At 49.3% G+C, this 26677-nt stretch overlaps 1 protein-coding gene across 1 annotated transcript in view; it reads left to right on the top strand.

Moving 5' to 3' along the window:
* LOC129385921 (uncharacterized) overlaps nucleotides 1-26677 on the top strand; it is an 81166-nt gene that overhangs the window by 9739 nt on the left and 44750 nt on the right. Inside the window, exons 4-8 of the mRNA XM_055073083.2 lie at nucleotides 1212-1425; nucleotides 13064-13233; nucleotides 16409-16553; nucleotides 16638-16685; nucleotides 17389-17481. Of these exons, the coding sequence (XP_054929058.2) occupies nucleotides 1212-1425; nucleotides 13064-13233; nucleotides 16409-16553; nucleotides 16638-16685; nucleotides 17389-17481 (670 nt within the window). The remainder of the gene's footprint in view (nucleotides 1-1211; nucleotides 1426-13063; nucleotides 13234-16408; nucleotides 16554-16637; nucleotides 16686-17388; nucleotides 17482-26677) is intronic.

Raw genomic sequence — 26677 nt, 5'->3', positions numbered from 1 at the left:
ATAGTTATTTCTGGTTCGATGCCTTATCGCTATTAGCCCTCGGCTAATGATCAAATCTTTTCGGGCTGCACCCACTTCACCTACGGTCACGCGTTGTCACCCAAACCGCGAAAACTTACCGCGTCAAAGAGACGCGTACGCGGTAAAGATACATTAATGTGCCTAACAAAACTGAGTTTTTCTCTGAATAGCCGCAGGCTGCCCGTCCCAAAAGGAATAAAAGATGGCTGCCGCCAATGGCACTTTCGACACGTTTACGACCTCACTCAGCCAACTTTTCTTTGCTGAGGATCCTATTAGGCGGCATTCTTAACCTTCCGTTGCATGCAGCCGCGATTTTCGACCAGCCACCGCAAGCTAAGGGAAAGCGGACCAATTGCAGACGCTGGCACCACCCTCTTCACCTGGTTATCGGTTTTCAGTGCACTGGCTCGGCCCCATATAATCTCTCTCCACTTGAGCGTGCTCCTCGCCTCTTATCAACCAATTAGATAAGACACGCCGCTCAGTGTATAGGCAATGTTATTCGTTTTTAAAGCAAACAAAAGTGACCTCCTATAAACGAGGATAGCGTTTTATTGGTCTGTTTAAACAACCCTGCGGGTCACCGCCCGGCGCTTGCTTCGGTGGTTACACAAATTTGACGTCAGGAGAATGGAAGAGAAACGTATTGGAATAGATTTACGTTATAGGGCCCATGGTAAACACACTGCTTGTTTAAATACATCGCCTAGATGGTGGAATTAACACATCCATTTGCGGGAACAAAAGAATAATCTTTTGATGTTCGATATGCTAAAAACAGCTTTCGCTTGCATCTTGGAATCTTACCTCAACTCGTGTTATTCGGAACGCACTTTACGGAAGCTTTGCGTGGCCTGTGAATGCGCACACTGGTCTGAATCGGATCAATGCCAAATTTCTCGCAAGGTGTCGCTCAAAATGCGGTTACACGGAGGACATTAGGCAGTATAATAGCAAGAGCTTGGTGGCGCAACCCACCGCCCCGTTCCAAAAGGGACGCTCATAACATCCATCCACCACTTCCATCTAATTCCGCAAAAATCCGACTTTGTAGCGGGAATGAATATTTCAAGTTATCACGCGCGAAATAATATTGAAGAGGATTGGAAGTAGTGTGCAATTATGTTCGTGGAGAGTCGGGAGAACCTGCGGTTGAAAAGTTAATGGCGAAGCGCACTTATTCACAGGTGGGGACCCAGGGGCGTCGACGACTACAAGAAAAATCTGCACCGATTTTTCTGGAGACTTAGGTGCGTCCTTCCCCAGAGTTGCCTCGTGATATGGCTGACTGCAGCTCCGCTGTCCAAAAACATTCGCGGTGGATTTCTGGTGCCAGAGCTTGATTTCCTCAAGTATTCACTCAGATTTCACGTCAACGAGGCCAACTACTTCTGCAAACAGGTGTGTGTGGTCTCGTTCAAATTTTGTTGGCGCTGCCCAAGCGAAATGACCGCCTGCATTTATTCGTCGCTTTATTAGTTTGCGCACGTGGCCTTTCCTTGCAACTGCGGCTTATATAATTGCGTCTCAAAGTTGTGAACTCCAATTGCGATGACCGTAATAGGTGACATTGTTTGTGCTCGTTTTGTTCTCCCGCGCCATGATGCATGTCAGCATTTTGCTTGTGTATGTTATCAGAGCCCCTCCCATCTGAAATGCATCGCAGGGCTCTCACGTTGCAATAAATAAATAATTGGCTTCATTGGGCGCCAACCATGCCTCTCGTGCCAACCGTCTGCGATAGTTAATTCTTCTGACAAATCCCACTCATGAAGCCTCTACGCAGATATGTTAAGCGTTTGCTTCTCTACGCCGATGGAGCCCACCAACCAATGCACCGTTGTTCTGAAGAAATGCGAGTAAAAATGCCCTCAGCGCTGTGAAGACGAATTGAAAAGAAATACCGCCAGGATCGTTTGTCTCTTCATCCTTTCTTGTTAAATAGAGATGAAACCGTAGAAAAGGAAACAAAAATACTATGCGTTAAATACTATACATGATGTTCCAGATAACGTTAGCCAAGCTGCTCAAGAAAAAAAAAATCATTAAAGGAACATAGTGCAAGGTACCATTTTAAAAACTTGTTCGATTGTCAGAACGCTGACGACCGAACACGGTAGGTCTTGTAATTGTACTTTTGGCCATTTTTAAATGTCTTTTTTTTCGTTGAACAGCTTGACTAATGTTAGCTGGGACACACGGTACACGCTAACGGGGTGGGCAGTGGTTACAGAAAAGGGAGTTACATAGTCAGACGTACAATCAGTAGCGGATTGCAGCAACAGAGAGGAAGTACAGGCATCAGAAATATCGGACGTCAGAAAAAAAAAGAGATCTTAAAGGAAAACGAGCAGCTATTCAAGCAGAACTTCTGCAACTTAAGAGAAAAGGTTTATGGTTATTCGAAGGGCAGTTCTCCAATGTTGAAGCTAGGAAACGTTTTCTGCGACGATTAATACTGTCCGTGAAGCATTTATACATAAACAACAATGTCTTGCAGGTTTTTTCCATTTAGAGAAAGCTTATGACACAACCTGGTGGTACGGAATTCTTCACGATTTGGCTGAACTTGGCATTCGTGGCAGGATGCTAAACTGCCTAAAAGACTTCCTGTCAAACTGTTCACTCCATGTACGCCTTGGTTCAACCCTGTCGAGAATTTTCATTTAAGAAAATGGAGTGCCCCAAGGGAGTGTTTTAAGCACGACCCTTTTTGTTGTTAAAATGAATTCAATCAGTAAAATAATTCCAAGGTCAATTATTTATTCAATCTATGCCGACGATCTTCAGATAGCTTGCACGTCCTTGCGAAAGACAAGCGAAAGACAAGCAACATGCGAAATACAAGCGCAGTTAACAATAAATAAACTTTCAACGTGGGCTGACCGAAATGGTTTCCGGTTCTCCCGACAGAAAACAGTGGCCTTCCTTTTCTCGCCCAAACGTGGCCTACAGACAGATCCTAGACTATACCTGAACGAAGCGGAATTGCCGGTAAAAAGTGAACAAAAATTTCTGGGCATAACTTTTGACAGAAAACTGACCTTCCTGCCACACATAAAGAACCTGAAGAAGAAAACTTCCGAATCATTAAACATATTGAAGGTGCTTTCACATAAACGCTGGGGGGCTGATAGGACCTGCCTTTTACACATCTACCGCAGTATAGTTCGCTCTTGCCTCGATTATGGGTGCATAGTATACAACTCAGCTCGACCGTCCTGCCTGAAGCAATTAGATCCAGTTCATAACTCAGGTCTGCGCCTTGCAAGTGGGGCATACAGGACATCACCCATAAACAGCCTATATGTCGAATGTAACGAACCAGCCCTCGCAGGTAGAAGAGCCATGCTCACATGTGCATACGTCCTAAAAACCCGTTCACTGCCAAAACATCTCTGCTACTCCATAGTTACGAAGTGCCCGTCTAAGCAGCTTTTTAACAACAAACCGAATGCAATAAGACCTCTTATTCTCCCATTTGAAGAAATTTGCCAGGAATTAGGTATTCTAGACACACTGCCTGATGTAGCCCAGAGACCCGAACCACTGCCACCTTGGCACACCTTTCCCTGTGTAGGTGACTACACACTGACACAATTTCATAAAAAGCAAACTCCGCGTGAACATATAATACAAGAATTTTTGGCGATAGACGAAAAGTACAAAGAACACACAGCATTTTATACTGACGGCTCTAAAACATCACTTTACGTCGGAAGTGCTGTAGTGCAAGATAAATGGGAAAAGGTAGTCCGGTTGCCTCATTGCGCGTCAATTTTCTCAGCCGAATGTCATGTCATTTCGGTAGCTGTATCAATAATAGTCGAGATGAACATTCAAAAGAGCTTTATCTAGACGGACTCGCTGAGTGCAATCACAGCAATGAAAGCCAGAAACGTAAGGGAACCTTTATTAGGAAATATAATCCATAACATCATAACTGCTCAAACACAAGGATAGGAAATTAAGCTTTGTTGGATACCAACCCATCATGGAATTAGAGGCAATGAGAGAGCTGACGTGTGCGCCGCTCCAGCCTGCCATAAGGATGTCAGTACTGTAAGTATACCCTATGCAGATTGCATGAAGTTAGTAAAAAACAAGCTTAAAGAGAAATGGCAGGGTACATGGAATAGCGAAGAAAATAACAAACATTTAGTAAAACCTATTCTAGGAGAACGGAGATCATACAGACATCAGGAACGTTTTATAGAAGTAATTTTATGCCGCCTGCGCATCGGACACACACACCTAACACATAACTTTCTACTGACAAAACAAGACAAACCCTTATGTCAGAAATGTGGAGATGAACTCACTGTAAATCACATTTTGTTCTCGTGCACACAACTCGAAAGGCTAAGGAAAAAATATTTCACTGAATTTTAGAATGAACGCATTCCCTTCCATCCCAGTCTACTTTTAGGGGATAAACCACTCGTAGGAACATCATCTGTTTTTAGTTTTTTGAAAGACGCAGCGATCCTAAACGAAATATAATATATCACAGAACTACTAATTCTAAAAATTCTTACCCAGCTTTTCCACGCATCTTATGGTGCACCTCACCCACTTTCTCAGTCCTGAGAAGAAGGCTGAGGTCTTCATTTGATTTGTTGGGCTCCTCAGAGTCCTTGTCCGGACAAGGACCTTCGCTGAGGATACCCAATTTTTGAAATATATTGTCACGTGGTCGTGATGGCAAAGAACACAGTAGCAATACTGTGAAAGGGGTAAACTAGCTTTTATTGGGCGAACCTGTGCCCACAAAACAGGCTACACTTAAAGCACAACGAGAGCGGCGAACACAGTCGGCGATCGTCGAAAATCTGATCAGCGGGTCAAGCGCGTCGGCTTTTATAGAGCAGTCGTCGAATGTTCCAGACTAATCGTTTGGACCCGCGTGCTTTCCACAAAGTTCTACACCATTCGCGTTACGCGATGAAATCAGATAACACAAGGTTCGGCGACAACAGACAGCCGGGTAGAAGCATCGATAACTTTCCAGAAACGTCGGATACATGCAGGCGCGTCCGTCGCTGTGCGATTACAGTTGTTAAGCGGCGAAACGTGGTCGCCCGATAAAGATAAGTACACGCGTCAATACCCCCCTCTTAAAAAGCATCGTCCCGATGCTACAAATATAAGAGAACAAAACACAAAAGGACACTTATTAAACATAAGTAACAAAACAACGAAAAGAAAGTAAGTCCAAAGGTCAGTTACGCGAAGTCCCAAAGTTCATTATCGCTGGTAGTACGGCTTGAGTCGCACAACGTGGACTATTTCAGGTCGTGAGCGGCGACGCTGTGATAGCGAAATGCCGTCTGGCACGACCTCATAGTCCAGTGCCCCAACACGTCGGATGATCTTGTACGGTCCGAAATAGCGACGCAAAAGCTTCTCGCTCAGTCCTCGTCGGCGTATAGGGGTCCAAACCCAAACACGGTCACCGGGCTGGTACTCGACGAAGCGTCGTCGGAGGTTGTAATGTCGGCTGTCGGTACACTGCTGGTTCTTGATCCGTAGGCGGGCGAGTTGTCGAGCTTCTTCGGCGCGCTGGAGAAAGGTCGCGACGTCAAGATTCTCTTCGTCCGTGACGTGCGGCAGCATGGCGTCGAGCGTCGTCGTCGGATTCCTGCCGTAAACCAGCTTAAACGGCGTGATCTGTGTTGTTTCTTGCACCGCCGTGTTGTAAGCGAATGTTACGTACGGCAGGACCGCATCCCAGGTCTTGTGCTCGACGTCGACGTACATTGCTAGCATGTCGGCGAGGGTCTTGTTCAGGCGCTCCGTGAGACCATTCGTCTGCGGATGGTAGGCAGTTGTCCTCCTGTGACTTGTCTGGCTGTATTGCAGAATGGCTTGCGTGAGCTCTGCTGTAAAAGCCGTTCCTCTGTCGGTGATGAGGACTTCTGGAGCACCATGTCGCAGCAGGATGTTCTCGACGAAAAATTTCGCCACTTCGGCTGCGCTGCCTTTCGGTAGAGCTTTAGTTTCAGCGAAGCGGGTGAGATAGTCCGTCGCCACGACGATCCACTTATTTCCGGAAGTCGATGTCGGAAACGGTCCCAACAAGTCCATCCCGATCTGCTGAAAAGGTCGGTGAGGAGGCTTGATCGGCTGTAGTAATCCCGCTGGCCTTGTCGGTGGTGTCTTGCGTCGCTGACAGTCTCGGCATGTCTTGACGTAACGGGCGACATCGGCGGTTAGGTTCGGCCAGTAATACTTTTCTTGTATCCTCGATAGCGTTCTGGAGAAACCGAGGTGCCCAGCGGTCGGATCGTCATGTAGGGCGTGCAGTACTTCTGGACGCAGCGCCGACGGAACAACAAGAAGGTAGTTGGCGCGGACTGGTGAGAAGTTCTTCTTCACGAGTAGGTTGTTTTGAAGCGTGAACGAAGATAATCCACGCTTAAATGCCCTAGGGACAACGTCGGTGTGCCCTTCCAAATACTCGACTAGGGCTTTTAGCTCCGGGTCCCCTCGTTGTTGTTCGGCGAAGTCTTCCGCGCTTATTATGCCAAGGAAGGCGTCGTCATCCTCGTCATCTTGCGGCGGCGGGTCAATGGGGGCGCGTGATAGGCAATCGGCATCTGAGTGTTTTCGTCCGGACTTGTATGTTACAGTGATGTCATATTCTTGTAGTCTGAGGCTCCACCGTGCCAGCCGTCCTGAAGGGTCCTTTAAGTTAGCTAGCCAACACAACGCGTGATGGTCGCTGACCACTTTGAAAGGCCTGCCATATAGGTAAGGGCGAAATTTCGCTGTAGCCCAAACGATGGCGAGGCATTCCTTTTCGGTTGTAGAATAATTGCCTTCCGCTTTTGACAACGACCGGCTAGCGTAAGCTATCACGTGTTCATGTCCATCTTTTCTCTGGACTAGGACGGCACCGAGGCCTAGGCTACTGGCGTCAGTGTGAATTTCGGTATCGGCGTGCTCGTCGAAGTGCGCAAGTACGGGCGGCGACTGCATGCGTCGTTTGAGTTCTTGAAATGCGTCGGCCTGCGGAGTTTCCCACTTGAACTCGACATCACATTTGGTTAGATGTGTTAGCGGCTCCGCGATGCGTGAAAAGTCCTTGACAAAGCGCCTGTAGTAGGCACACATGCCAAGGAATCTTCGCACTGCCTTCTTGTCGATGGGCTGCGGGAACTTTGCGATGGCAGCTGTCTTCTGCGGGTCGGGGCGGACTCCAGATTTGCTGATGACGTGGCCTAAAAATAGAAGCTCCTGGTAAGCGAAGTGGCACTTTTCCGGCTTCAGAGTAAGTCCTGATGACATGATGGCCTCTAGTACTGTTGCAAGCCGCCTAAGGTGATCGTCGAAATTGCCGGCGAAGACAACGACGTCATCCAAGTAAACGAGACAGGTCTGCCACTTCAATCCTGCTAAAACCGTGTCCATCACCCGTTGGAACGTTGCGGGCGCCGAGCACAGTCCAAATGGCATAACCTTGAACTCGTAGAGGCCGTCCGGGGTGATGAAGGCGGTCTTTTCGCGATCTCTTTCGTCGACTTCTATTTGCCAATAGCCAGACTTGAGGTCCATCGACGAGAAGTATTTAGCGTTGCAGAGCCGATCCAATGCGTCGTCTATCCGTGGGAGGGGGTATACGTCCTTCTTCGTGATCTTGTTCAGACGACGATAATCGACGCAGAAACGTAGGGTTCCGTCCTTTTTCTTCACCAGGACAACAGGGGACGCCCACGGGCTTTTCGACGGCTGGATGATGTCGTCGCGCAGCATTTCGTCGACTTGTTCTCTTATAGCTTCACGTTCTCGCGGCGAAACTCGGTAAGGGCTCTGGCGGAGTGGTCGAGTGCACTCCTCGGTGATTATGCGATGCTTGGCAACTGGTGTTTGTCGAATCCTCGATGATGTCGAAAAGCAGGCTTTGTATCGTCGGAGCAGACTTCTGAGCTCTTGCTGCTTGCCCATGGGGAGACTTGGATTAATGTCGTAGTTTGGTTCGGGAACCATGGTCGTCGGGGCAGATGCGGCGGAATCCGAGAGGACAAACGCATTACTGGTTTCCAGAATTTCCTCAATGTACCCGATCGTCGTGTCCTTGTTGATGTGCTTGAACTCCTGGCTGAAGTTTGTCAGCAACACTTCAGTTTTCCCTTCATGCAGTCGAGCGATCCCTCTTGCGACGCAAATTTCACGGTCTAGCAGTAGACGTTGGTCGCCTTCGATGACGCCTTCTACGTCAGCGGGTGTTCCTGTGCCGACCGAAATAACAATGCTGGAGCGAGGCGGGATGCTCACTTGATCTTCGAGCACACTCAAGGCGTGGCGACTACGAGGGCTCTCCGGCGGTGTCGCTTTATCTTCCGACAGCGTTATAGACTTCGACTGCAGGTCGATGATTGCGCCGTGTTGGTTCAGGAAGTCCATACCGAGAATGACGTCTCGTGAACACTGTTGGAGGATAACGAAGGTGGCAGGGTAAGTCCGGTCATGAATGGTTATTCTTGCCGTGCATATTCCAGTCGGCGTGATGAGGTGTCCTCCAGCGGTCCGAATTTGAGGGCCTTCCCATGCAGTCTTAACCTTCTTCAACTGGGCGGCGATGTGTCCACTCATGACGGAGTAATCAGCGCCTGTGTCCACTAAGGCGGTAACAGCGTGGCCGTCGAGAAGCACGTCGAGGTCGGTGGTTCTTTGTCTGGCGTTGCAGTTAGGCCATGGCGTCGGATCACGGCTGCGTCGTGTTGAACTGAAGCTGGAACGTCGCGTCGTCAAGTCGTCTTTCGTCGGTATAGTCTTGGCTTCCTGACTTCGTCGGGACGGCGGCGGGTCTTTATTATGTCGTCGAGGTGGTCCCTTCGTCATTTTCGTCGGCGGCGGAGGATCTTCGTCAGTTCGACGAACAGCAACCGCACCTCCATCGGTTGCTGCTTTTAGTTTTCCGGATATGGGCTTGCAGACCGGCCCCGGGCTGGGCCAGTGTATGGTCGGCGCTGCGGCGACAGGTAACGGCCTGGTGACGGCGAACGGGACGGTCGTCGAGGGCTCCACTGAGTTGCGGCGAGGTAGTCGGCGATATCGCGAGGTCGTTCGCCAATCTGTGGTCGCGGCGCGTTCACGGCGAACCCTCGAAGTGCCATCTCCCGGTATGGGCATCGGCGGTAGATGTGCCCGGCTTCTCCGCAGTGATAGCAAAGCGGGCGATGGTCAGGGGCGCGCCAAACGTCAGTCTTTCTTGGAATGCCGCGTGGGGTGACGGGTTGGCGTGCTGGCGGCGGGGTTGGTGGTGGACGACGGAACTGTGCCGTCACTGGGCCCTGCCGTGGGCGCGGAGGGGGAACGTGACGGCGGGCTACAGCGGCGTATGTCATCGCTTGCGGCTGAGGCTGCGGCGATTCAGGGGCTACTCCGAGTTGTTGTTGGAGCTCCTCACGTACGGCGTCGGCAATCGAAGCCACTTGAGGCTGCGATGACGGGAACAGCTTTTGTAGTTCCTCCCGCACGACCGCTCGGATAGTCTCGCGCAGGTCGTCGCTGGCGAGTGACTGAATTCCTATGTAGTTTTTAGAGTTCGTGCGGCGGTTGAATTGCCGGTTCCGCATTTCGAGTGTCTTCTCGATGCTGGTGGCCTCGCGAAGAAACTCTTCTACGGTCTTCGGTGGACTTCGTATCATTGCACCGAAAAGTTCTTCCTTCACGCCACGCATGAGAAGGCGGACTTTCTTCTCTTCGGGCATATCCGGGTCGGCGTGGCGGAACAGGCGGTTCATTTCTTCCGTGAATATGGCGACGTTCTCGTTAGGTAGCTGCACTCGGGCGTCCAGCATGGCTTCGGCCCTTTCCTTGCGCACGACGCTCGTAAAGGTGCGCAGGAAGCTGCTACGGAACAGGTCCCACGTTGTCAAGGTCGATTCCCTGTTCTCAAACCAAGTTCTGGCGGCGTCTTCTAAGGCGAAGTAGACATGCCGCAGCTTGTCGTCGGAGTCCCAGTTGTTGAACGTCGCGATGCGTTCGTAGGTCTCCAGCCATGATTCCGGGTCTTCAGTCGCTGCTCCATGGAAGGTCGGTGGGTCCCGAGGTTGTTGCAGGACAACGGGGGACGCTGGGGCAGCCATTGGGGTTGTCTTGGCCACGATCTTCTTGGTCTTCTCAGGTAGAAGTCCGTGTTCCGGGGGCAGCTGCTGTAGACGACGGCTTACTCGATGGTCCGTGACTACGTTGGTGCTCTCTTTACGGTCCGGGCTTGGATCGCGGCTTGTCGGGGTCGTCCGGTACATGGACCAAAAGCACCTCCACCAGATGTCACGTGGTCGTGATGGCAAAGAACACAGTAGCAATACTGTGAAAGGGGTAAACTAGCTTTTATTGGGCGAACCTGTGCCCACAAAACAGGCTACACTTAAAGCACAACGAGAGCGGCGAACACAGTCGGCGATCGTCGAAAATCTGATCAGCGGGTCAAGCGCGTCGGCTTTTATAGAGCAGTCGTCGAATGTTCCAGACTAATCGTTTGGACCCGCGTGCTTTCCACAAAGTTCTACACCATTCGCGTTACGCGATGAAATCAGATAACACAAGGTTCGGCGACAACAGACAGCCGGGTAGAAGCATCGATAACTTTCCAGAAACGTCGGATACATGCAGGCGCGTCCGTCGCTGTGCGATTACAGTTGTTAAGCGGCGAAACGTGGTCGCCCGATAAAGATAAGTACACGCGTCAATATTATACCATGTGTTTGGCGCATGATAGCCTGAGTTGCTTATGCGCCATAAAACCCAATACAATACATTACAATACGATTACTTCGGCAATACTATCGAGTTTGCTTGATGTTGTTGTCTAGCAGCCAATCAGCTTATCCGACTTTGGTAAACCAGCCAATCAGCGCGCGCCTGACAGCCGAGGCGATACTGTCGGCGAATACGCCCCCAGATCAGTGTATTCGAGAACGCGTAGACGAAGATGTTCAGTGGGAGAGTGGTGCATAGGGTGAGGAAGTGGTGCAGAAATCAATTTGCATATATTGTTAGACTGTCTGCGAGTATCCGTACATCAGTAAATGCGGAGTCAGTAGGCTTCACCGAGGCGGTAGGTCTTTGAGGTCAGCAGGCGAAATGAGAATGAATTTACCTGGGTAAAATGAATAAAAAGATGGCTGGAAGATTGTTGTCGTGAAGGAAGCGATAATGCGTAATTAACAGAATTTTGAATTGTATAGCAAACATTATAGGAGTTAAATGCACCATTATGCTTTAATTAACTCGGCTTTGTCCTTGGTGCTTAACAGTGTGTTTCTCCGACTCGTTGAGGGTGCTCACGGAAAGCTGGCAGCGTAGTTTGTTGTTGATGACATGTAGCTGCTGTGAGGCACTTAACATTGCTGAAGTATTTATGGTTTTAATGTACCAAGTGCGTCAACTTACTCGAAGCATGCTTCGAAGAAACAACGAAAGCAAATTTATACTTATTTTGTATGAGCGAAACTAATCGTTTTTTTCTTAGCAACCTCCTGGAGAAGCCTGCGGTGTTTCTGTGGTTCTCATTGATTGAATAATTAGTAGTGGGTAAATAACAAATTGTTTCACAACATTATGGTCATAATATTGATGCAAGCTTGGCAGATTACATGTAAAAGACGTCTCAGTTCCTTTTTTTATTTTTTATTTCTTGCGGCGCGTTACCTTCTCTTATCACGCTTAAGGGGGGACGAGGCACTTCAAAAGCTTTTTTTTATTTTTCAAGGAATCGGAATGAAATTCGCAGTTAATGTATTTTTACGAGCTGATTTCAAAAATGCAATTATTTTTTTCTATGATAAGTATTTTTGATCATATCCAACACAGTGTGTTCTTTGTTTGGAGACTAATTAGCTGATTACCCGCCGTGGTTGCTCAGTGGCTATGGTGTTAGGCTGCTGAGCACGAGGTCGCAGGATCGAATCCCGGCCACGGCGGCCGCATTTCGATGGGGGCGAAATGCGAAAACACCCGTGTACTTAGATTTAGGTGCACGTTAAAGAACCCCAGGTGGTCGAAATTTCCGGAGTCCTCCACTACGGCGTGCCTCATAATCAGAAAGTGGTTTTGGCACGTAAAACCCCATAATTTTTTTTTTAATTAGCTGATTAGCAGCAATTTGCACGACAACGTACAACGCACGGAATCTATTGTGAGTGTGGTAGTGTATCGTAAGCTTGTCTTGTTTTAGTCCATCTTCAATCAAAGTTATTAGGTTGTCAAACTTCGTCATAAACAATGTCCTTACTGATATTTTGCTATCACCAAGGTGGGCATTTTTTAATGGCTAACTTTGACAACCTATAACTTCGCTTCAAAGTCGCCTACGACAACCAGTTATGGCTTACGTCACACTATGTACATTCACAATCGATTATGTGTGCTGTATCTTACCGTGCAAGTTGTTTAGCTAACTAGGTTACAAAAAAAAACATACTGTTTTGAACATCGTAAGAAATATTCATTATAAAAACAATTAAGTTGCATTTTTAAAACAGCTAGTAAAAATACTTTAACTGTGCGAATTTTACTCATGTTGTATAAAAAATTTAAAAAAAATGTTTTTAAAGTGCCTCGTCTTCCTTAAAAGGAAACCGGCAATACTATTAAAAAGCCATTGCGGCCCATTTGTTGTATGCCATAGCGGCTTTCCTTATTGCGGGAAAAAAAGCTGTGCTAAACGCTGCATGTCGTAAAGAATTGACAGTGATATATCTTTAAATGCATTACTCCACTAAGCTTGCATTGAAATGGTAGCTATAAAGTTATTAAGCTTTAAATTTAATTACTACTCGCACTTAGTAGAAGCACAAGAAATACTGGCGGCTTCTTCAGTAGGCGGCCAACACACAGTTGGTCTCATCCACAAAGAAGGCTTTACTATTTTTAGAGATGCTCCATTATAGCTTGTATGTCCGTTATATATAATGACTCTGATACCAAAGCAGGCATTCAGCACAAGCACGCTTTAAAAATCACAGTTGTCTCTTCATATCAAAATTGTTTACATAACCTGATAAGTTCCTTTTGTGGGTAATTACAGACCGCTGCGAAGTACGGAATTGACGTAGTTGACATTCACTACTACCTTCGCATGATGATTGAATACCGAGCTGAAGACGGTATTCACTGGCATCCTATGGCGGTGCGTCTTTGCACCAATCTCACACTGACGCACCTTGTCTTGTCATGGGGCAAGCAACTGCCTAACAGGCAAGTGATCCTAATTGAATGTTTGCGCAGGCATAATCGCTGAGATGCCAACACCGGTCTTCAACCCAGTTATCTTCATCATGACATAACTTTGTCCTTATTACCTTGCAATATAAAAAAGTGCTAAAGTTAGGAAAGTGATTTGCCACTGACGGCTACTGTTTTCTTGTAGTTGCGATGGCTACAGGTATAACATTTTAGGCAGCGTGACACGTTTCACGTATGCGACCAAAATCGTTTGGACGCATAACGCCGAGAGCAACGCTACTTTTAAGTGTGTGTTCACTTTAAGTAGCGGCAGCTTTAAAAAAGTATATCGCACAAATAACTTCGGTTGTAATATTGCTCAAGAGTATTTTCATCGTTTGCAGTACAACGCAGTGAAGAACAACGTCCTTCTCCATCATAGCCGTCTAGAGCGCTGTAACCGTGTGCTGTAAACAAATTGTAATCTGTCGTGTAAACAAATTGTAATCTCTACGTGTAAACGTAGAGATTGTAATCAATCTCTACGTGTATTTTTGATGACATTGCGGCGACGCGAAACAACGAAGTCACGCCAATGCTCTGGCGTGAGAACTTAACTCTTTATTACGCGCACTTATGCCCAGAAAAACGAGCAACACAAAAAGTCACGTGCGACAGCGCTGAGCAATATCGCCAGTCTTCGATTCTCAACTCTCAGGCCAAGCTCGTCCGTTGTAATGTTATTGGGCCAAAGAACGTAAAACTATTCCAATAAGTTTTTATTCCAATCTCCTGACGTCAAATTTGCGTAACCGCAGACGCAAGCATCGGGCGGTCACCTGCAGGGTTGTCTGAACAAAGCAATCATATGCTCACCTCGTTCACAGGAAGACACTTCTGTTTGCTTGAGAAACGAACAACATTACCTGCACTTAGCGGCTTGTCTTATCTAATTGGCTCATAAGAGGCGAAGAGCATGCTAAAGTGGAAAGGGATTCGATGGGGCAGAGCCACTGCACGGAATATCGATAACCGGATGAAGAGGGTGGTGACGGCGTCGGCGATTGGTCCGCTTTTAACTTGCGGTTTCTCGTCGACAATTGCGGCGGCATGCAACGGAAGCTTAAGAATGGCGCTAAAATGGATCCTCAGCAAAGAAGAGTTGGCAGAACGCGGACGTAAACGTGCCGAAAGTTCTCGAAAATGTTCCAGGGCCGCGCAAAATGTTTTATTACACGCAAATAAACTCATGCACTCGGGCAGGGGCGAGTAGCCAGTGCCAGAGCGAACAGCGGCAGCCATATTTTATTCCTTTCGGAACAGAGCAGCCTGCGGCTATCCAGGGGCGCTATAACGCAAAACAATTCCAAACTTTTCTATTCCAATTCTGCTATCAGCCCTCCACGATTGGTCAAAAACTTTTTTCAACCACCCCCAATTCACCTGTCTGTCACGCGACGTCACGAAAACCGCGATACCTCCCCATCTGATATGATGCGTACCCACTTATTATGCATGATTTGACAGAAAAAAAGAAAAACTGTTATTTTTTATTCGACGCCTTTTCACCATTAGCCTCCGGCTATTGGTCAAAAGTTTTCGGGCTGCCTGTCGGGCTACCTGCCTGTCACGCGATGTCACAAAACCGCGAAAACTCACCACGTCAAAGTGAAGTGTACGCATTAAAGATGCATTAATATGCCGAACAAAACTGAATTTTCTTCTGAATAGCCGCAGGCTGCCCCGTTCTGAAAGGAATAAAAGATGGCTGCCGCCGATCGCTCAGGCGCTGGCTACTCGCACCTGCCGGAGAGCATGGGTGTATTTGCGCATAATAAAACTTCTTGCCTGGCCCTGCAACGTTTTCGAGCACTTTCGGTACGTTTACCACCTCATTCTGCCAACTCTTCTTAGCGGAGTGTCCCTTTTAGAGTCATTCTTAAGCTTCCGTTGCACGCCGCCGCGATTTTCGACCAGCCACCGCAAGCTAAGCAAGGGAAAGCCGACCAATCGCAGACGCCGCACCACCCTCTTTATCTGGTTATCGATTTTCAGGGCACTGGCTCTGCCCCATCGAATCCCTCTCCACTTGAGCGTTCTCCTCGCCTCTTGTCAGCCAATTAGGGACGACAAGCCGCTCAGTGTAGGCAATGTTATTCGTTTTTCAAGCAAACAAAAGTGACCTCCTATGAAAGAGGAGAGCGTTTTATTGGTGTGTTCAGACAACACTGCGGGTGACCACCCGGTGCTTGCGTCGGTGGTTGCCCAAATTTGACGTCAGGAGATTGGAATAGAAACATATTGGAATAGTTTTACGTTAGAGGGCCCCAGAAGAAAATTCAGTTTTGTTCGGCATATTAATGCATCTTCAACGCGTATGCGTCACTTTGACGCTGTAAGTTTTCGCGGTTTGGTGACGTCGCGTGACAGGCAGGTGAAGTGGGTGCAGCCCGAAAACTTTTGACCAATAGCTGAGGGCTAATGGCAAAACGGCGTCAAATCAGAAATAGCTATGTTTGTTTTGTTCGGTGAAGTTACGCATAACTAGTGTGTACACGTCATATTATATGGGGACCTATCGTGGTTTTCGTGACGTCGCGTGACAGACAGGTGAAGTGGCGGTGGTCCAAAAAAGTTTTTGTCTAATCGCGGTGGGCTGATTGCAGAATTGGAATATAAAATTTCGGAATAGTTTGACGTTATAGCGCCCATTATTTCTTAAGTAATCGCTGCTGCCCATGTTCATTCGAGAGGGCAAACGGCTATTCGCAAGACTCCTACAATCTAACCACACACGCCTCATTTGCAACACTGGTTTCTTAGGTTTTGAGGATCTCGCAGCAGAGCCGCAATGTGGCGATCGAAAATATGTGGTTTCGACATTCGTGCGGTCTCTCCTTGAGCCCTGCGAATTGAACCTGCGAGGCTGGCTTCGTATATACGATTTTACGGTTAGCAGCAAAGCGTTCCGTAGCCCTAATGAGGTATGATGGGAACTGTGCGCTACGTCATGCAGTAATGTGCACAATCTCGGCGGCCCCATCCAAGCTATCACTTGTTCCTATGGCTGGGAATCTTCTTGCTCTATGGGTTAAACAGCAACTCTAAGAGTTTAACAGCACAGCACCGGACTATCCAAAATCTATTTCACTCTTTACATCACGGGGCATCTAAATCTCATTCGCTGATCCATTTTCTTCTGCTTCAGTGACAGCTTCCTTACTATAAGCGAGAAACAATATGCTTCAAGCAATGCCAATGACGTGTTTGAGGAGGAAGGGGCAGAATGCAGCTATCTTTATGATGAATTGTCGCAGAGCAAGATCTTTGGAAGTGAAGTAACACCGCAAGAGGTAAGCTCTGTGCACGTCGATCGTGTGGAAGCCACAGTCCATTGCAAGGCAGCATGTGTGACCCTTTAATCTTTTGCATTCTAGTGCTGGTACGATGACGTCTTTGATTATGAAGAATTCGCTATGACACAGGTGAGGCTGTATACACGTCACTCGTGTGTGATGTTTGGTGAGAAATATTAGGGAGTTATAGCTGAGCGGCTTTATGAGCCAGCAGGCAAGTGCACGTGGAGACGGCCGCGGAGCGCCGCACGAAAGGATGCTTTAGCTCAGCGATCACGTGCTCGGTCGATCGGAGTAGTGCTCCTCTATATATACATGTACAGGGACACTAAGGCAGAGCGCTTCGCTGCGCCATCTATCGAATAAGGTTAGAGTTACAGTCAAAAGATCAGTACGCTCGCTTCAGGTTGTCGATCACGCTCACCCACTTCAAATAGTCGCCAAACGGTCTCGTTGCTGGAACCTCTCGCAGGATACAGAGGTCCTCTTCAGTCTGCAGGCGAGCCACTGCTGCGTTTGAAGACGAAGCCGACGACATGCCGCTGTTCCTGCGGGTGGTCGGCATGTTTGTTTTGTAAAAATGCTCGTCCGCTGCGAGCGCTCCACTGGGGAGAGGATACCAGCGAGCAAGCTGCATGCCCGCTGCGTAAACACGCTGGCCGCCCTAGTGTACCGCACATGTGCAGTGGCACCTCCACTTGCCCACTGGGCCCGCTGACCCATAAACCCTCTGAGTATAACTCTCTATTATACAGCATAGAAAAGGAGGGGGCGGGACATGTTCATTCCTTACTAGGACAACTGGAAAGTGATCTTGTATTTGGCGTTCCAGAAGCCGAACGAGGGCGGTGCTCTTACCCAGTCTGCATACAGCGACATCTTCGGTTATGGACACATCATGGAGCATGGTTACGAAGTCAACGAGGTGAGGCTGTGTACATGGTCACTCCCGGCTGATGTTTGATGGTTATTGATATACAGCATAGGCAAACTTCATCCTTACCAGAAAAAAAGCTGGCGTTGCCGAACTCGGCACCACACCGCCACCACAAACCACATCAGCTTCCGCCAACTCCCGATGGAGCGGAGCACAGGTTAGGCCTAGTGGCCTAGGCAATGTCGTAATCCTGCCGATGATTTGTGCACTGACTGGCCTAAAACTCTCAAGCGCAGCTCACTGTCGCTATGTTTATGTCAGTTAACGTCATCCGATTGAGCGGCCAGACCACACGCACAGGCTGGACCATATAACACTCCATGTAGCGGAGTTCTGGCCCGTGTGCGCACGCCTGTGTGTCCAGGGAATCAATCCGCAGTGCACAGAATCGGCCAGCAGCTAGCTGTACTTAGCAAGGACAAGTTGAAAATGATGAGTGTGGAGACAGGCATATGTATTTCGGTCTACTACAATTGGCTCGGTGAGACTGCAGTCGACAAACCAACGTACCTATATCCTGTGGCATCACGTCTATCGTACGGCCGCGCATACGCACTTGTGCAAAGCGCGCGCATATTGTTTGGACAGGGGTTGCGTGGCCGATGTGATCTCAAGCTGGTGTCTTGCCGGGGCAGTCATTAAAGCAAGTTGAAGGAAGGAAGAAAAAATTTATGCAGGTATTTACATCATTCAAAGATCTCAGTCAACAGAATGCGGCGTTCCTCGGTGCGCCTGCTTAACTAGCGAGGCTCAGGGCTAGCAAAAGTCTCGGCCAGCCCTGTCGTAGATGCACGTGGTTGTCCGCGCGGTTGAGCACGTACACCGCCCGTGCGCTATCTCGGAGCTAATCTCCGGTGGGCACAAACTCTAGGCGAGCCGAGATGGCTGGTAGCTGTGTGGGCGCTGTCTTTCCGCGCGCCTAGCACTGCAGGTCGCGGTACTTCAACCTTCGGAGACGCGTTAAAGCGAGAGGAAGTAGAAGCGTTCACTCCCATCTGTTTGCGCCCTTCATCATGCCATTGTACTGACAGTGAGTGTCCGCAGTCATTAAGTCAGATCTGTTCATGTTTGTCTAGGTGCGCGTGACATCACGCTTGCCAAGTTAATTGGTATGCGCACGCTTGCTGCATTATATATGCCCAATAAAAGATAGGAACCCTACTTTGTGTGTTTGTCTAATACATTGCTATCGCTCTCGATGTGTCGCCTTTAAGGCGAAAGAGCAGCTTCCTTTTGTTCTTCTCGCCCTCCATCATTGGCCCTGAAATTGCATGCCACCTCCCCATCATTATTGCGGGAGCCGGCTACTCAGCGCTCTGCAAGATAAGAAAAGGAGATTGAAAAAATTTCGGTTTCGCCTGAAAGGCGAAGCATTGATTGCGATAGCAAATTAGTGGACAACTATGCGACGTAGGGAAAGTAGTTTTGTCGGCCATATCAATTTGTAAGCCCAGGCATTCTCAGTAAATTAACAAGCATGGTGTCACGCACGCACAAGAAAACGTGGAGGCATCGCACTCGATGAACGCACAAACTCGCAGTCCAAATGCTGCATTGAGGAAACGCAGCAGCAGCAGCGAACAAATTGACCTTAGTGCTGCCGCTGGCATCAACGTGAACTTGAGCCGCGAGAACACCGCGCAGCGCGGACCCCGCACCCGTCGCAGATCGCTTTCAAAATACAGCCGCCCGGCCGTGCGCGCGTGCCCTCCCGGGCCATCCGGAATAAAGCGCGCCCCGCCTCCATACCATCCTCCCGGAGCCTTGCGCGCGACGGAAGACTGCGTGCTTCCTCCCCGCTTCCCTGCCGCACGAGCGTGAGATTACGCCGCGATCGCTGGCTCACCGTCGCGCGCTTTCACTTGCACATAAGGATACGGCGCGCGGCAACAATTTTATCGCCCTTGTACTTGATACGGAAGTTCACGGCGACGGCGACGCCGACAAAACAAAGCCACCTGAAGTGTCCACATAATTGCTGTAGTAATAAAAGGAAGCGGAACGTTCCAAAATGCGGACCAAGATTAGATGTTTTTCCCCTCTAACAGCCCACATCTAAAACGCAGGAATCATGTTGCTGTTTCCATGACAGTCGCTGAAAAGCAGCTTCGGTGAGTTTTACTGATTTAACCAAGGAGGTTAAAACATAGCTTTATTGGGAGCAAATGTTTAATGAGGTCTTCAATATTGTCACGTGGTAGTGACGGTGAATAACACAGTAGCAATACTGTGAACTACAAAACTAACTTTTATTGGGCGAACCTGCGCCCACAAAACAGGCTATACTTATAGCACAACGATAGCGGCGAACACGGTCGGCAATCGTCGAAAATCTGATCAGCGGGTCAAGCGCGTTAGCTTTTAAAGAACAGTCGCCGAATGTTCCACACTAATCGTTAGGACCCGCGTGCCTTCCACAAAGTTCTACACCATTCGCGTCAGGTGATGAAATCAGATAACACAAGGTTCGGTGACAACAGACAGCGGATAGAAGCCTCGATAACTTTCCAGAAACTTCGGATACATGCAGACGCGTCCCACGCTGTGCGATTACATTTGTTAGGCGGCGAAATGTGATTGCCCGATAAGGATAAGTACACGTGTCAATACCCCCCTCTGTAAAAGCATCGTCCCAATGCTACAAATATAAGAGAGCGAAACACAAAAGGACACTTAATAAACATAAATAACAAAACAACGAAAAGAAACAGTCCAAAGGTCAGTTACGCGAAGCCCCAAAGTTCATTAACGCTGGTACTACAGCTTGAGTCGATCAACGTGGACTATTTCAGGTCGTGAGTGGCGCCGCTGTTATAGCGAAATGCTGTCTGGCATGACCTCATAGTCCAGTGCGCCAATATGTCGGATGATCTGGTACTGTCCGAAATAGCGACGCAAAAGCTTCTCGCTCAGTCCTCGTCGGCGTATAGGGGTCCAAACCCAAACATGGTCACCGGGCTGGTACTCGACGAAGCGTCGTCGAAGGTTGTAGTGTCGGCTGTCGGTCCTCTGCTGGTTCTTGATTCGCAGGCGGGCGAGCTGTCGGGCTTCTTCGGCGCGCTGGCGATAGGTAGCGACGTCAAGAGTTTCCTCGTCAGTGACGTGCGGCAGCATGGCGTCGAGCGTCGTCGTCGGGTTCCTGCCGTAAACCAGCTTAAATGGCGCGATCTGTGTTGTTTGTTGCACCGCCGTGTTGTAAGCGAAGGTTACATATGGCAGCACCGCGTCCGACGTCTTGTGCTCGACGTCGACGTACATTGCTAGCATGTCGGCGAGGGTCTTGTTCACGCGCTCCGTAAGATCATTCCTCGGCGCGTGATAGGCAGTTGTCCTCCTGTGCCTTGTCTGACTGTATTGCAGAATGGCCTGGGTGAGCTCCGCTGTAAAGGCCGTTCCTCTGTCGGTGATGAGGACTTCATGGGCGCCATGTCGCAGCAGGATGTTTTCGACGAAGAATTTCGCCACTTGGGCGGCGCTACCTTTCGGCAGTGCTTTAGTTTCAGCGAAGCGGGTGAGGTAGTCCGTCGCCACGACGATCCACTTATTTCCGGTTGTTGACGTCGGAAAGGGTCGCAACAAGTCCATCCCGATCTGCTGGAATGGTCGGCAAGGAGGCTCGACTGGCTGTACTAATCCGGCTGGCCTTGTCGGTGGTGGATTGCGCTGCTCACAGTCTCGGCATGTTCTGACATAACGGGCGACGTCGGCGGTCAGGCGCGGCCAATAATACCTTTCCTGTATCCTCGATAGTGTCCGGGAAAATCCGAGGTGTCCAGCTGTCGGATCGTCATGTAGGGCGTCCAATACTTCTGGACGAATTCCTGACGGGACAACAAGAAGGTAGTTGGCGCGCACTGGTGAGAAGTTCTTCTTTACGAGTAGGTTGTTTTGAAGCGAGAATGAAGATAATCCTCGCCTAAATTCCCTAGCGACAACGTCGGTGTGCCCTTCCAAGTACTCGATGAGATTTTTAAACTCCGGGTCTGCTCGCTGCTGTTCAGCGAAGACTCCTGCGCTTAAAATGCCAAGGAAGGCGTCGTCATCTTCGTCATCTTGCGGCGGCGAGTCAATGGGGGCGCGTGATAGGCAATCGGCATCAGAGTGTTTTCGTCCGGACTTACAGGTTACAGTGATATCATATTCTTGCAGTCTTAGGCTCCACCGCGCCAGCCGTCCTGAAGGATCCTTTAAGTTAGCTAGCCAACACAAAGCGTGATGGTCGCTGACGACTTTGAATGGCCTGCCATATAGCTACGGGCGAAATTTCGCTGTAGCCCAAACGATGGCGAGGAATTCCTTTTCGGGTATAGAATAATTGCCTTCCGCTTTTGACAACGACCGGCTAGCGTAAGCTATCACGTATTCATTACCATCTTTATCTTTTCTCTGGACTAGCACGGCACCAAGGCCTAGGCTACTGGCGTAAGTGTGGATTTCGGTATCGGCATGCTCGTCGAAGTGCGCAAGTACGGGCGGCGACTGCATGCGTCGTTTGAGTTCCTGAAATGCGATGGCCTGCGGCGTTTCTCACTTGAACTCGACGTCACATTTAGTTAGCTGTGTCAGCGGCTCAGCGATACGTGAAAAGTCCTTGACAAATCGGCTGTACCCACTTGTCATGGCACTCTTTGGCCAAACCTGGCTCTTGCGCCATAAAACATCACACATCATCATCATCATGAAATCGGCTGTAGTAGGCACACATGCCAAGAAATCTACGCACTGCCTTCTTGTCGATGGGCTGCGGGAACTTTGCGATGGCAGCCGTCTTCGGTGGGTCGGGGCGGACTCCAGACTTGCTGATGATGTGGCCTAGGAACAAAAGCTCATTGTAAGCGAAGCGACACTTTTCTGGCTTCAGAGTTAGCCCTGATGACTTGATGGCCTCTAGTACTGTCGTAAGCCGCCAAAGGTGATCGTCGAAATTTTCGGCGAAGACGACGACGTCATCCAAGTAAACAAGACAGGTCTGCCACTTCAATCCTGCTAACACCGTGTCCATGATGCACTGGAACGTTGCAGGCGCCGAGCACAGTCCGAATGGCATGACCTTGAACTCGTAGAGGCCGTCTGGCGTGATGAACGCGGTCTTTTCGCGATCTTTCTCGTCGACTTCTATTTGCCAGCAGCCAGATTTGAGATCCATCGACGAGAAGTATTTTGCGTTGCAGAGCCAATCTAATGCGTCGTCTATCCGTGGTAGGGGGCATACATCCTTCTTTGTGATTTTGTTCAGTCGACGATAATCGACGTAGAAACGTAAGGTGCCGTGCTTTTTCTTCCCCGAGACAACAGGGGATGCCCACGGGCTTTTCGACGGCTGGATGATGTCGTCGCGCAGCATTTCGTCGACTTGCTACCTTATAGCTTCACGTTCTCGCAGCGAAACTCGGTAAGGGCTCTGGCAGAGAGGTCGAGCGCACTCCTCGGTTATTATGCGATGCTTGGCGACTGGTGTTTGTCGAATCCTCGATGACGCCGAAAAGCAGCCTTTGTATCGTCGGAGCAGACTTCTGAGCTGCTCTTCCTTAATCACGGGGAGACTTGGATTAATGTCATAGTCTGGTTCGGGAACCATGGTCGTCGGGGTAGATGTGGCGGAATCCGAGAGGACGAACGCATTACTGGTTTCCAGAATTTCCTCGATGTACGCGATCGTCGTGCCCTTGTTGATGTGCTTGAACTCCTGGCTGAAGTTCGTCAGCAACACTTCAGTTTTCCCTCCATGCAGTCGAGCGATCCCTCTTGCGACGCAAATTTCACGGTCTAGCAGTAGACGTTGATCACCCTCGATGACGCCTTCTACGTCGGCAGGCGTTTTCGTGCCTACGGAAATGACAATGCTGGAGTGAGGCGGGATGCCGACTTGACTTTTGAGCACGATTAATGCATGGTGACTACTAGAGCTCTCCGACGGTATCGCTTGATCGTCCGACAGCGTTATGAACTTCGACTTCAGGTCGATGATTGCGCCGTGTTGGTTCAGGAAGTCCATGCCGAGAATGACGTCTCGCGAACACTGTTGGAGGATAACGAAGGTGGCAGGGTAAGTCCGGTCATAAACGGTAATTCTTATCGTGCAGATTCCAGTCGGCGTAATGAGGTGTCCTCCAGCGGTCCGAATTCGGGGACCCTCCCATGCAGTCTTAACCTTGTTCAACTGGGCGGCGATTTGTCCACTCATTACGGAGTAATCGGCCCCTGCGTCCACTAAGGCAGTAACTGCGTGGCCGTCGAGAAGCACGTCGAGGTCGGTGGTTCTTTGTCTGGCGTTGCAGCTGGATCTTGGCGTCGGATCACGGCTGCGTCGTGTTGAACTGAAGCTGGAACGTCGCGTCGTCAAGTCGTCTTTCGTCGGTGTAGTCTTGGCTTCCGGACTTCGTCGGGACGGCGGCGTGTCATCATCAGGTCGTCGAGATGGTTTCTTCGTCGTCTTCGTCGGTGGCGGAGGATCTTCGCCAGTTCGACGAACAGCAACCGCACCTCCATCGGTTGCTGCTTTTTTTTTTCCGGATATGGGCTCGCACAGCGGCCCCGGGCTGGACCAGTGTATGGTCGGCGCTGCGGTGACAGGTAGCGGCCTGGTGACGGCGAACGGGACGGTCGTCGAGAGTTCCACTGAGTGGCGGCTAGGTAACCGGCGATGTCACGTGGGCGCTCCCCAAGCTGTGGATGCGGCGCGTTGACGGCGAACCGTCTCAGTCCCAAGTCACGGTATGGGCATCGGCGGTACACATGGCCGGCTTCTCCGCAGTGATAGCAGAGCGGGCGGTGGTCGGGGGCTCGCCAAATGTCCGTCTTCCTCGCGTAGGTGCGCTGGGCGACTGGTGGGCGCGCTGGCGCTGTCGCGCAGGGAGGCCTTGACAGCGGGCGACGGCGGCGGCGTAGATCATTGCTTGCGGCTGCGGTGATTCTGGTTGCACCTCAGGAACTCCAAGGGATCGCTGAACCTCATCTTTGACGATTGAGGCGATTGAGGCCCCTTGAGGGTGCGGCCTCGGATACAACTTCTGCAGCTCTTCCCGTACGACAGCTCTGATAGTCTCGCGCAGATCGTCGGTGGCCAGTGATTGAATTCCTGCATAATTTGTAGAGTTCGTGTGGCGGTTGAATTGCCGGTTCCGCATTTCCAGTGTCTTCTCAATGCCGGTGGCCTCGCGAAGGAACTCTGCGACAGTCGTCGGTGGGCTTCGTACCATTGCGCCGAAACGTTCTTCCTTCACACCACGCATGAGTAGGCGAACTTTCTTTCCTTCGGTCATATCCGGGTCGGTGTGCCGGAATAGACGGCTCATTTCTTCCGTAAATATGGCAACGTTCTCATTTGGTAGCTGCACTCGGGCGTCCAACATAGCTTCGGGCCTTTCCTTGCGCACCGCACTTGTAAAGGTGCGCAGGAAGCCGGTACGGAACAGGTCCCACGTTGTCAAGGGCGACTCCCTGTTCTCAAACCACGTTCTGGTGGCGTCTTCTAGGGCGAAGTAGACATGCCGCAGCTTGTCTTCGGAGTCCCAGTTGTTGAATGTCGCGATTTGTTCGTAGGTCTCCAGCCAGGATTCCGGGTCTTCAGTCGCTGCTCTATGGAAGGTCGGTGGGCCCCGAGTTTGTTGGATAACGGGGGACGCTGACACAGCCATTGGGGTTGTCTTGACTATGATCTTGTTTGTCGTCTCAGGTAGAAGTCTGTGCTCTGGTGCAGTCCTTGCAGTCTGCGGCTAGCACGCTGGTCTTGGGCGATGTCGGTTTTGTCCTCGGGCTTCGGGCTTGGATCGCGGCTTTGCGGGCGCGTTCGCTACATGAGCGCACAAGGACCTCCACCAGATGTCACGTGGTAGTGACGGTGAATAACACAGTAGCAATACTGTGAACGACAAAACTAACTTTTATTGGGCGAACCTGTGCCCACAAAACAGGCTACACTTATAGCACAACGATGGCGGCGAACACGGTCGGCGATCGTCAAAATCTGATCAGCGGGTCAAGCACGTCGGCTTTTAAAGAACAGTCGTCGAATGTTCCAGACTAATCGTTCGGACCCGCGTGCCTTCCACAAAGTTCTACACCATTCGCGTCAGGTGATGAAATCAGATAACATAAGGTTCGGCGACAACAGACAGCGGATAGAAGCATCGATAACTTTCCAGAAACTTCGGCTACATGCAGGCGCGTCCCAAGCTGTGCGATTACATTTGTTAGGCGGCGAAACGTGATTGCCCGATAAAGATAAGTACACGCGTCAATATTTTTTGATAAATACTGCAAAAAATACAACTGGAAGGAAATTCTGGCTTTAAAGGCGCACTGGCATATATTTTCGAATATGGGGATCTTCTCCACACTGTAGCTTCGCTCACGTCAAAGGATGACGCAGACTCGGCAAGTCTTAAGGCTGTGAGGCACTTAAACGGTATATTTAAGAGATACAAAAGACAAAAATTATTTGAATGAAATTAGTAAATTACCCTGCTACAGCAAAAAAAAAAAAATATACCACACGCGCGCGCCAACACACTGGTAATACCGGGAGAAGATGCTTTCTAAGCCAGAAAAAAATGAGTGATGAAAAGGTGGTGGCGACGCTTCCTTGAAATTCCTGAACTAGCTTTCAATGACGTCATGGATTTTGATGGTATCTGCTTCGGGCACAGTTACTTTTCTTTATCGGCAAAAATAGACTACAGCACATTTTTAAGAAATAAGACTAAGCTGCGCAAGTTTCTCGAACATTTACTGACAAATAACGACCTAAGAATGAAAAGATACTTTGCCATCTGTGACGTCACACTGATGTACCGGTGCTCAGGTTCCAGCTTGAAACGAAAAAAATAGAACATTGACCGTAATTTTTTAATTATTCTTATCAGTCGAAACAATTTAATGTTTTCCTATTCTCTCTTTATTTTGACCACCTAGTTCGTCTTCAAAGCTTTATGACAAAGAGCACAATTTTCAGGTCTTATAGCAGTAAACCTAAGTGCGATAATGATTTGTTCTATTTTAGGAAGAAAGTGAAACTGAAGTTTTTCATGATTCATTGCGGGAAAGCGATGTCATTGATAACAATGATATGATTATATTAGAGCTGAGTAGCCTTTGCTTCCCTATACTTCGGTGTTAGACAAGTACATTCTTTACCTGCCAGTGATAGCAGGATTAATGAAGTCATATCGGCAGATTCACTCCA

The sequence above is a fragment of the Dermacentor andersoni genome, chromosome 7 (assembly GCF_023375885.2).
Source record: "Dermacentor andersoni chromosome 7, qqDerAnde1_hic_scaffold, whole genome shotgun sequence".
Lineage (NCBI taxonomy): Eukaryota > Metazoa > Arthropoda > Arachnida > Ixodida > Ixodidae > Dermacentor > Dermacentor andersoni.
Note: the sequence above shows the minus strand (reverse complement) of the source record. Positions and strands in the feature narration are given on the sequence as shown.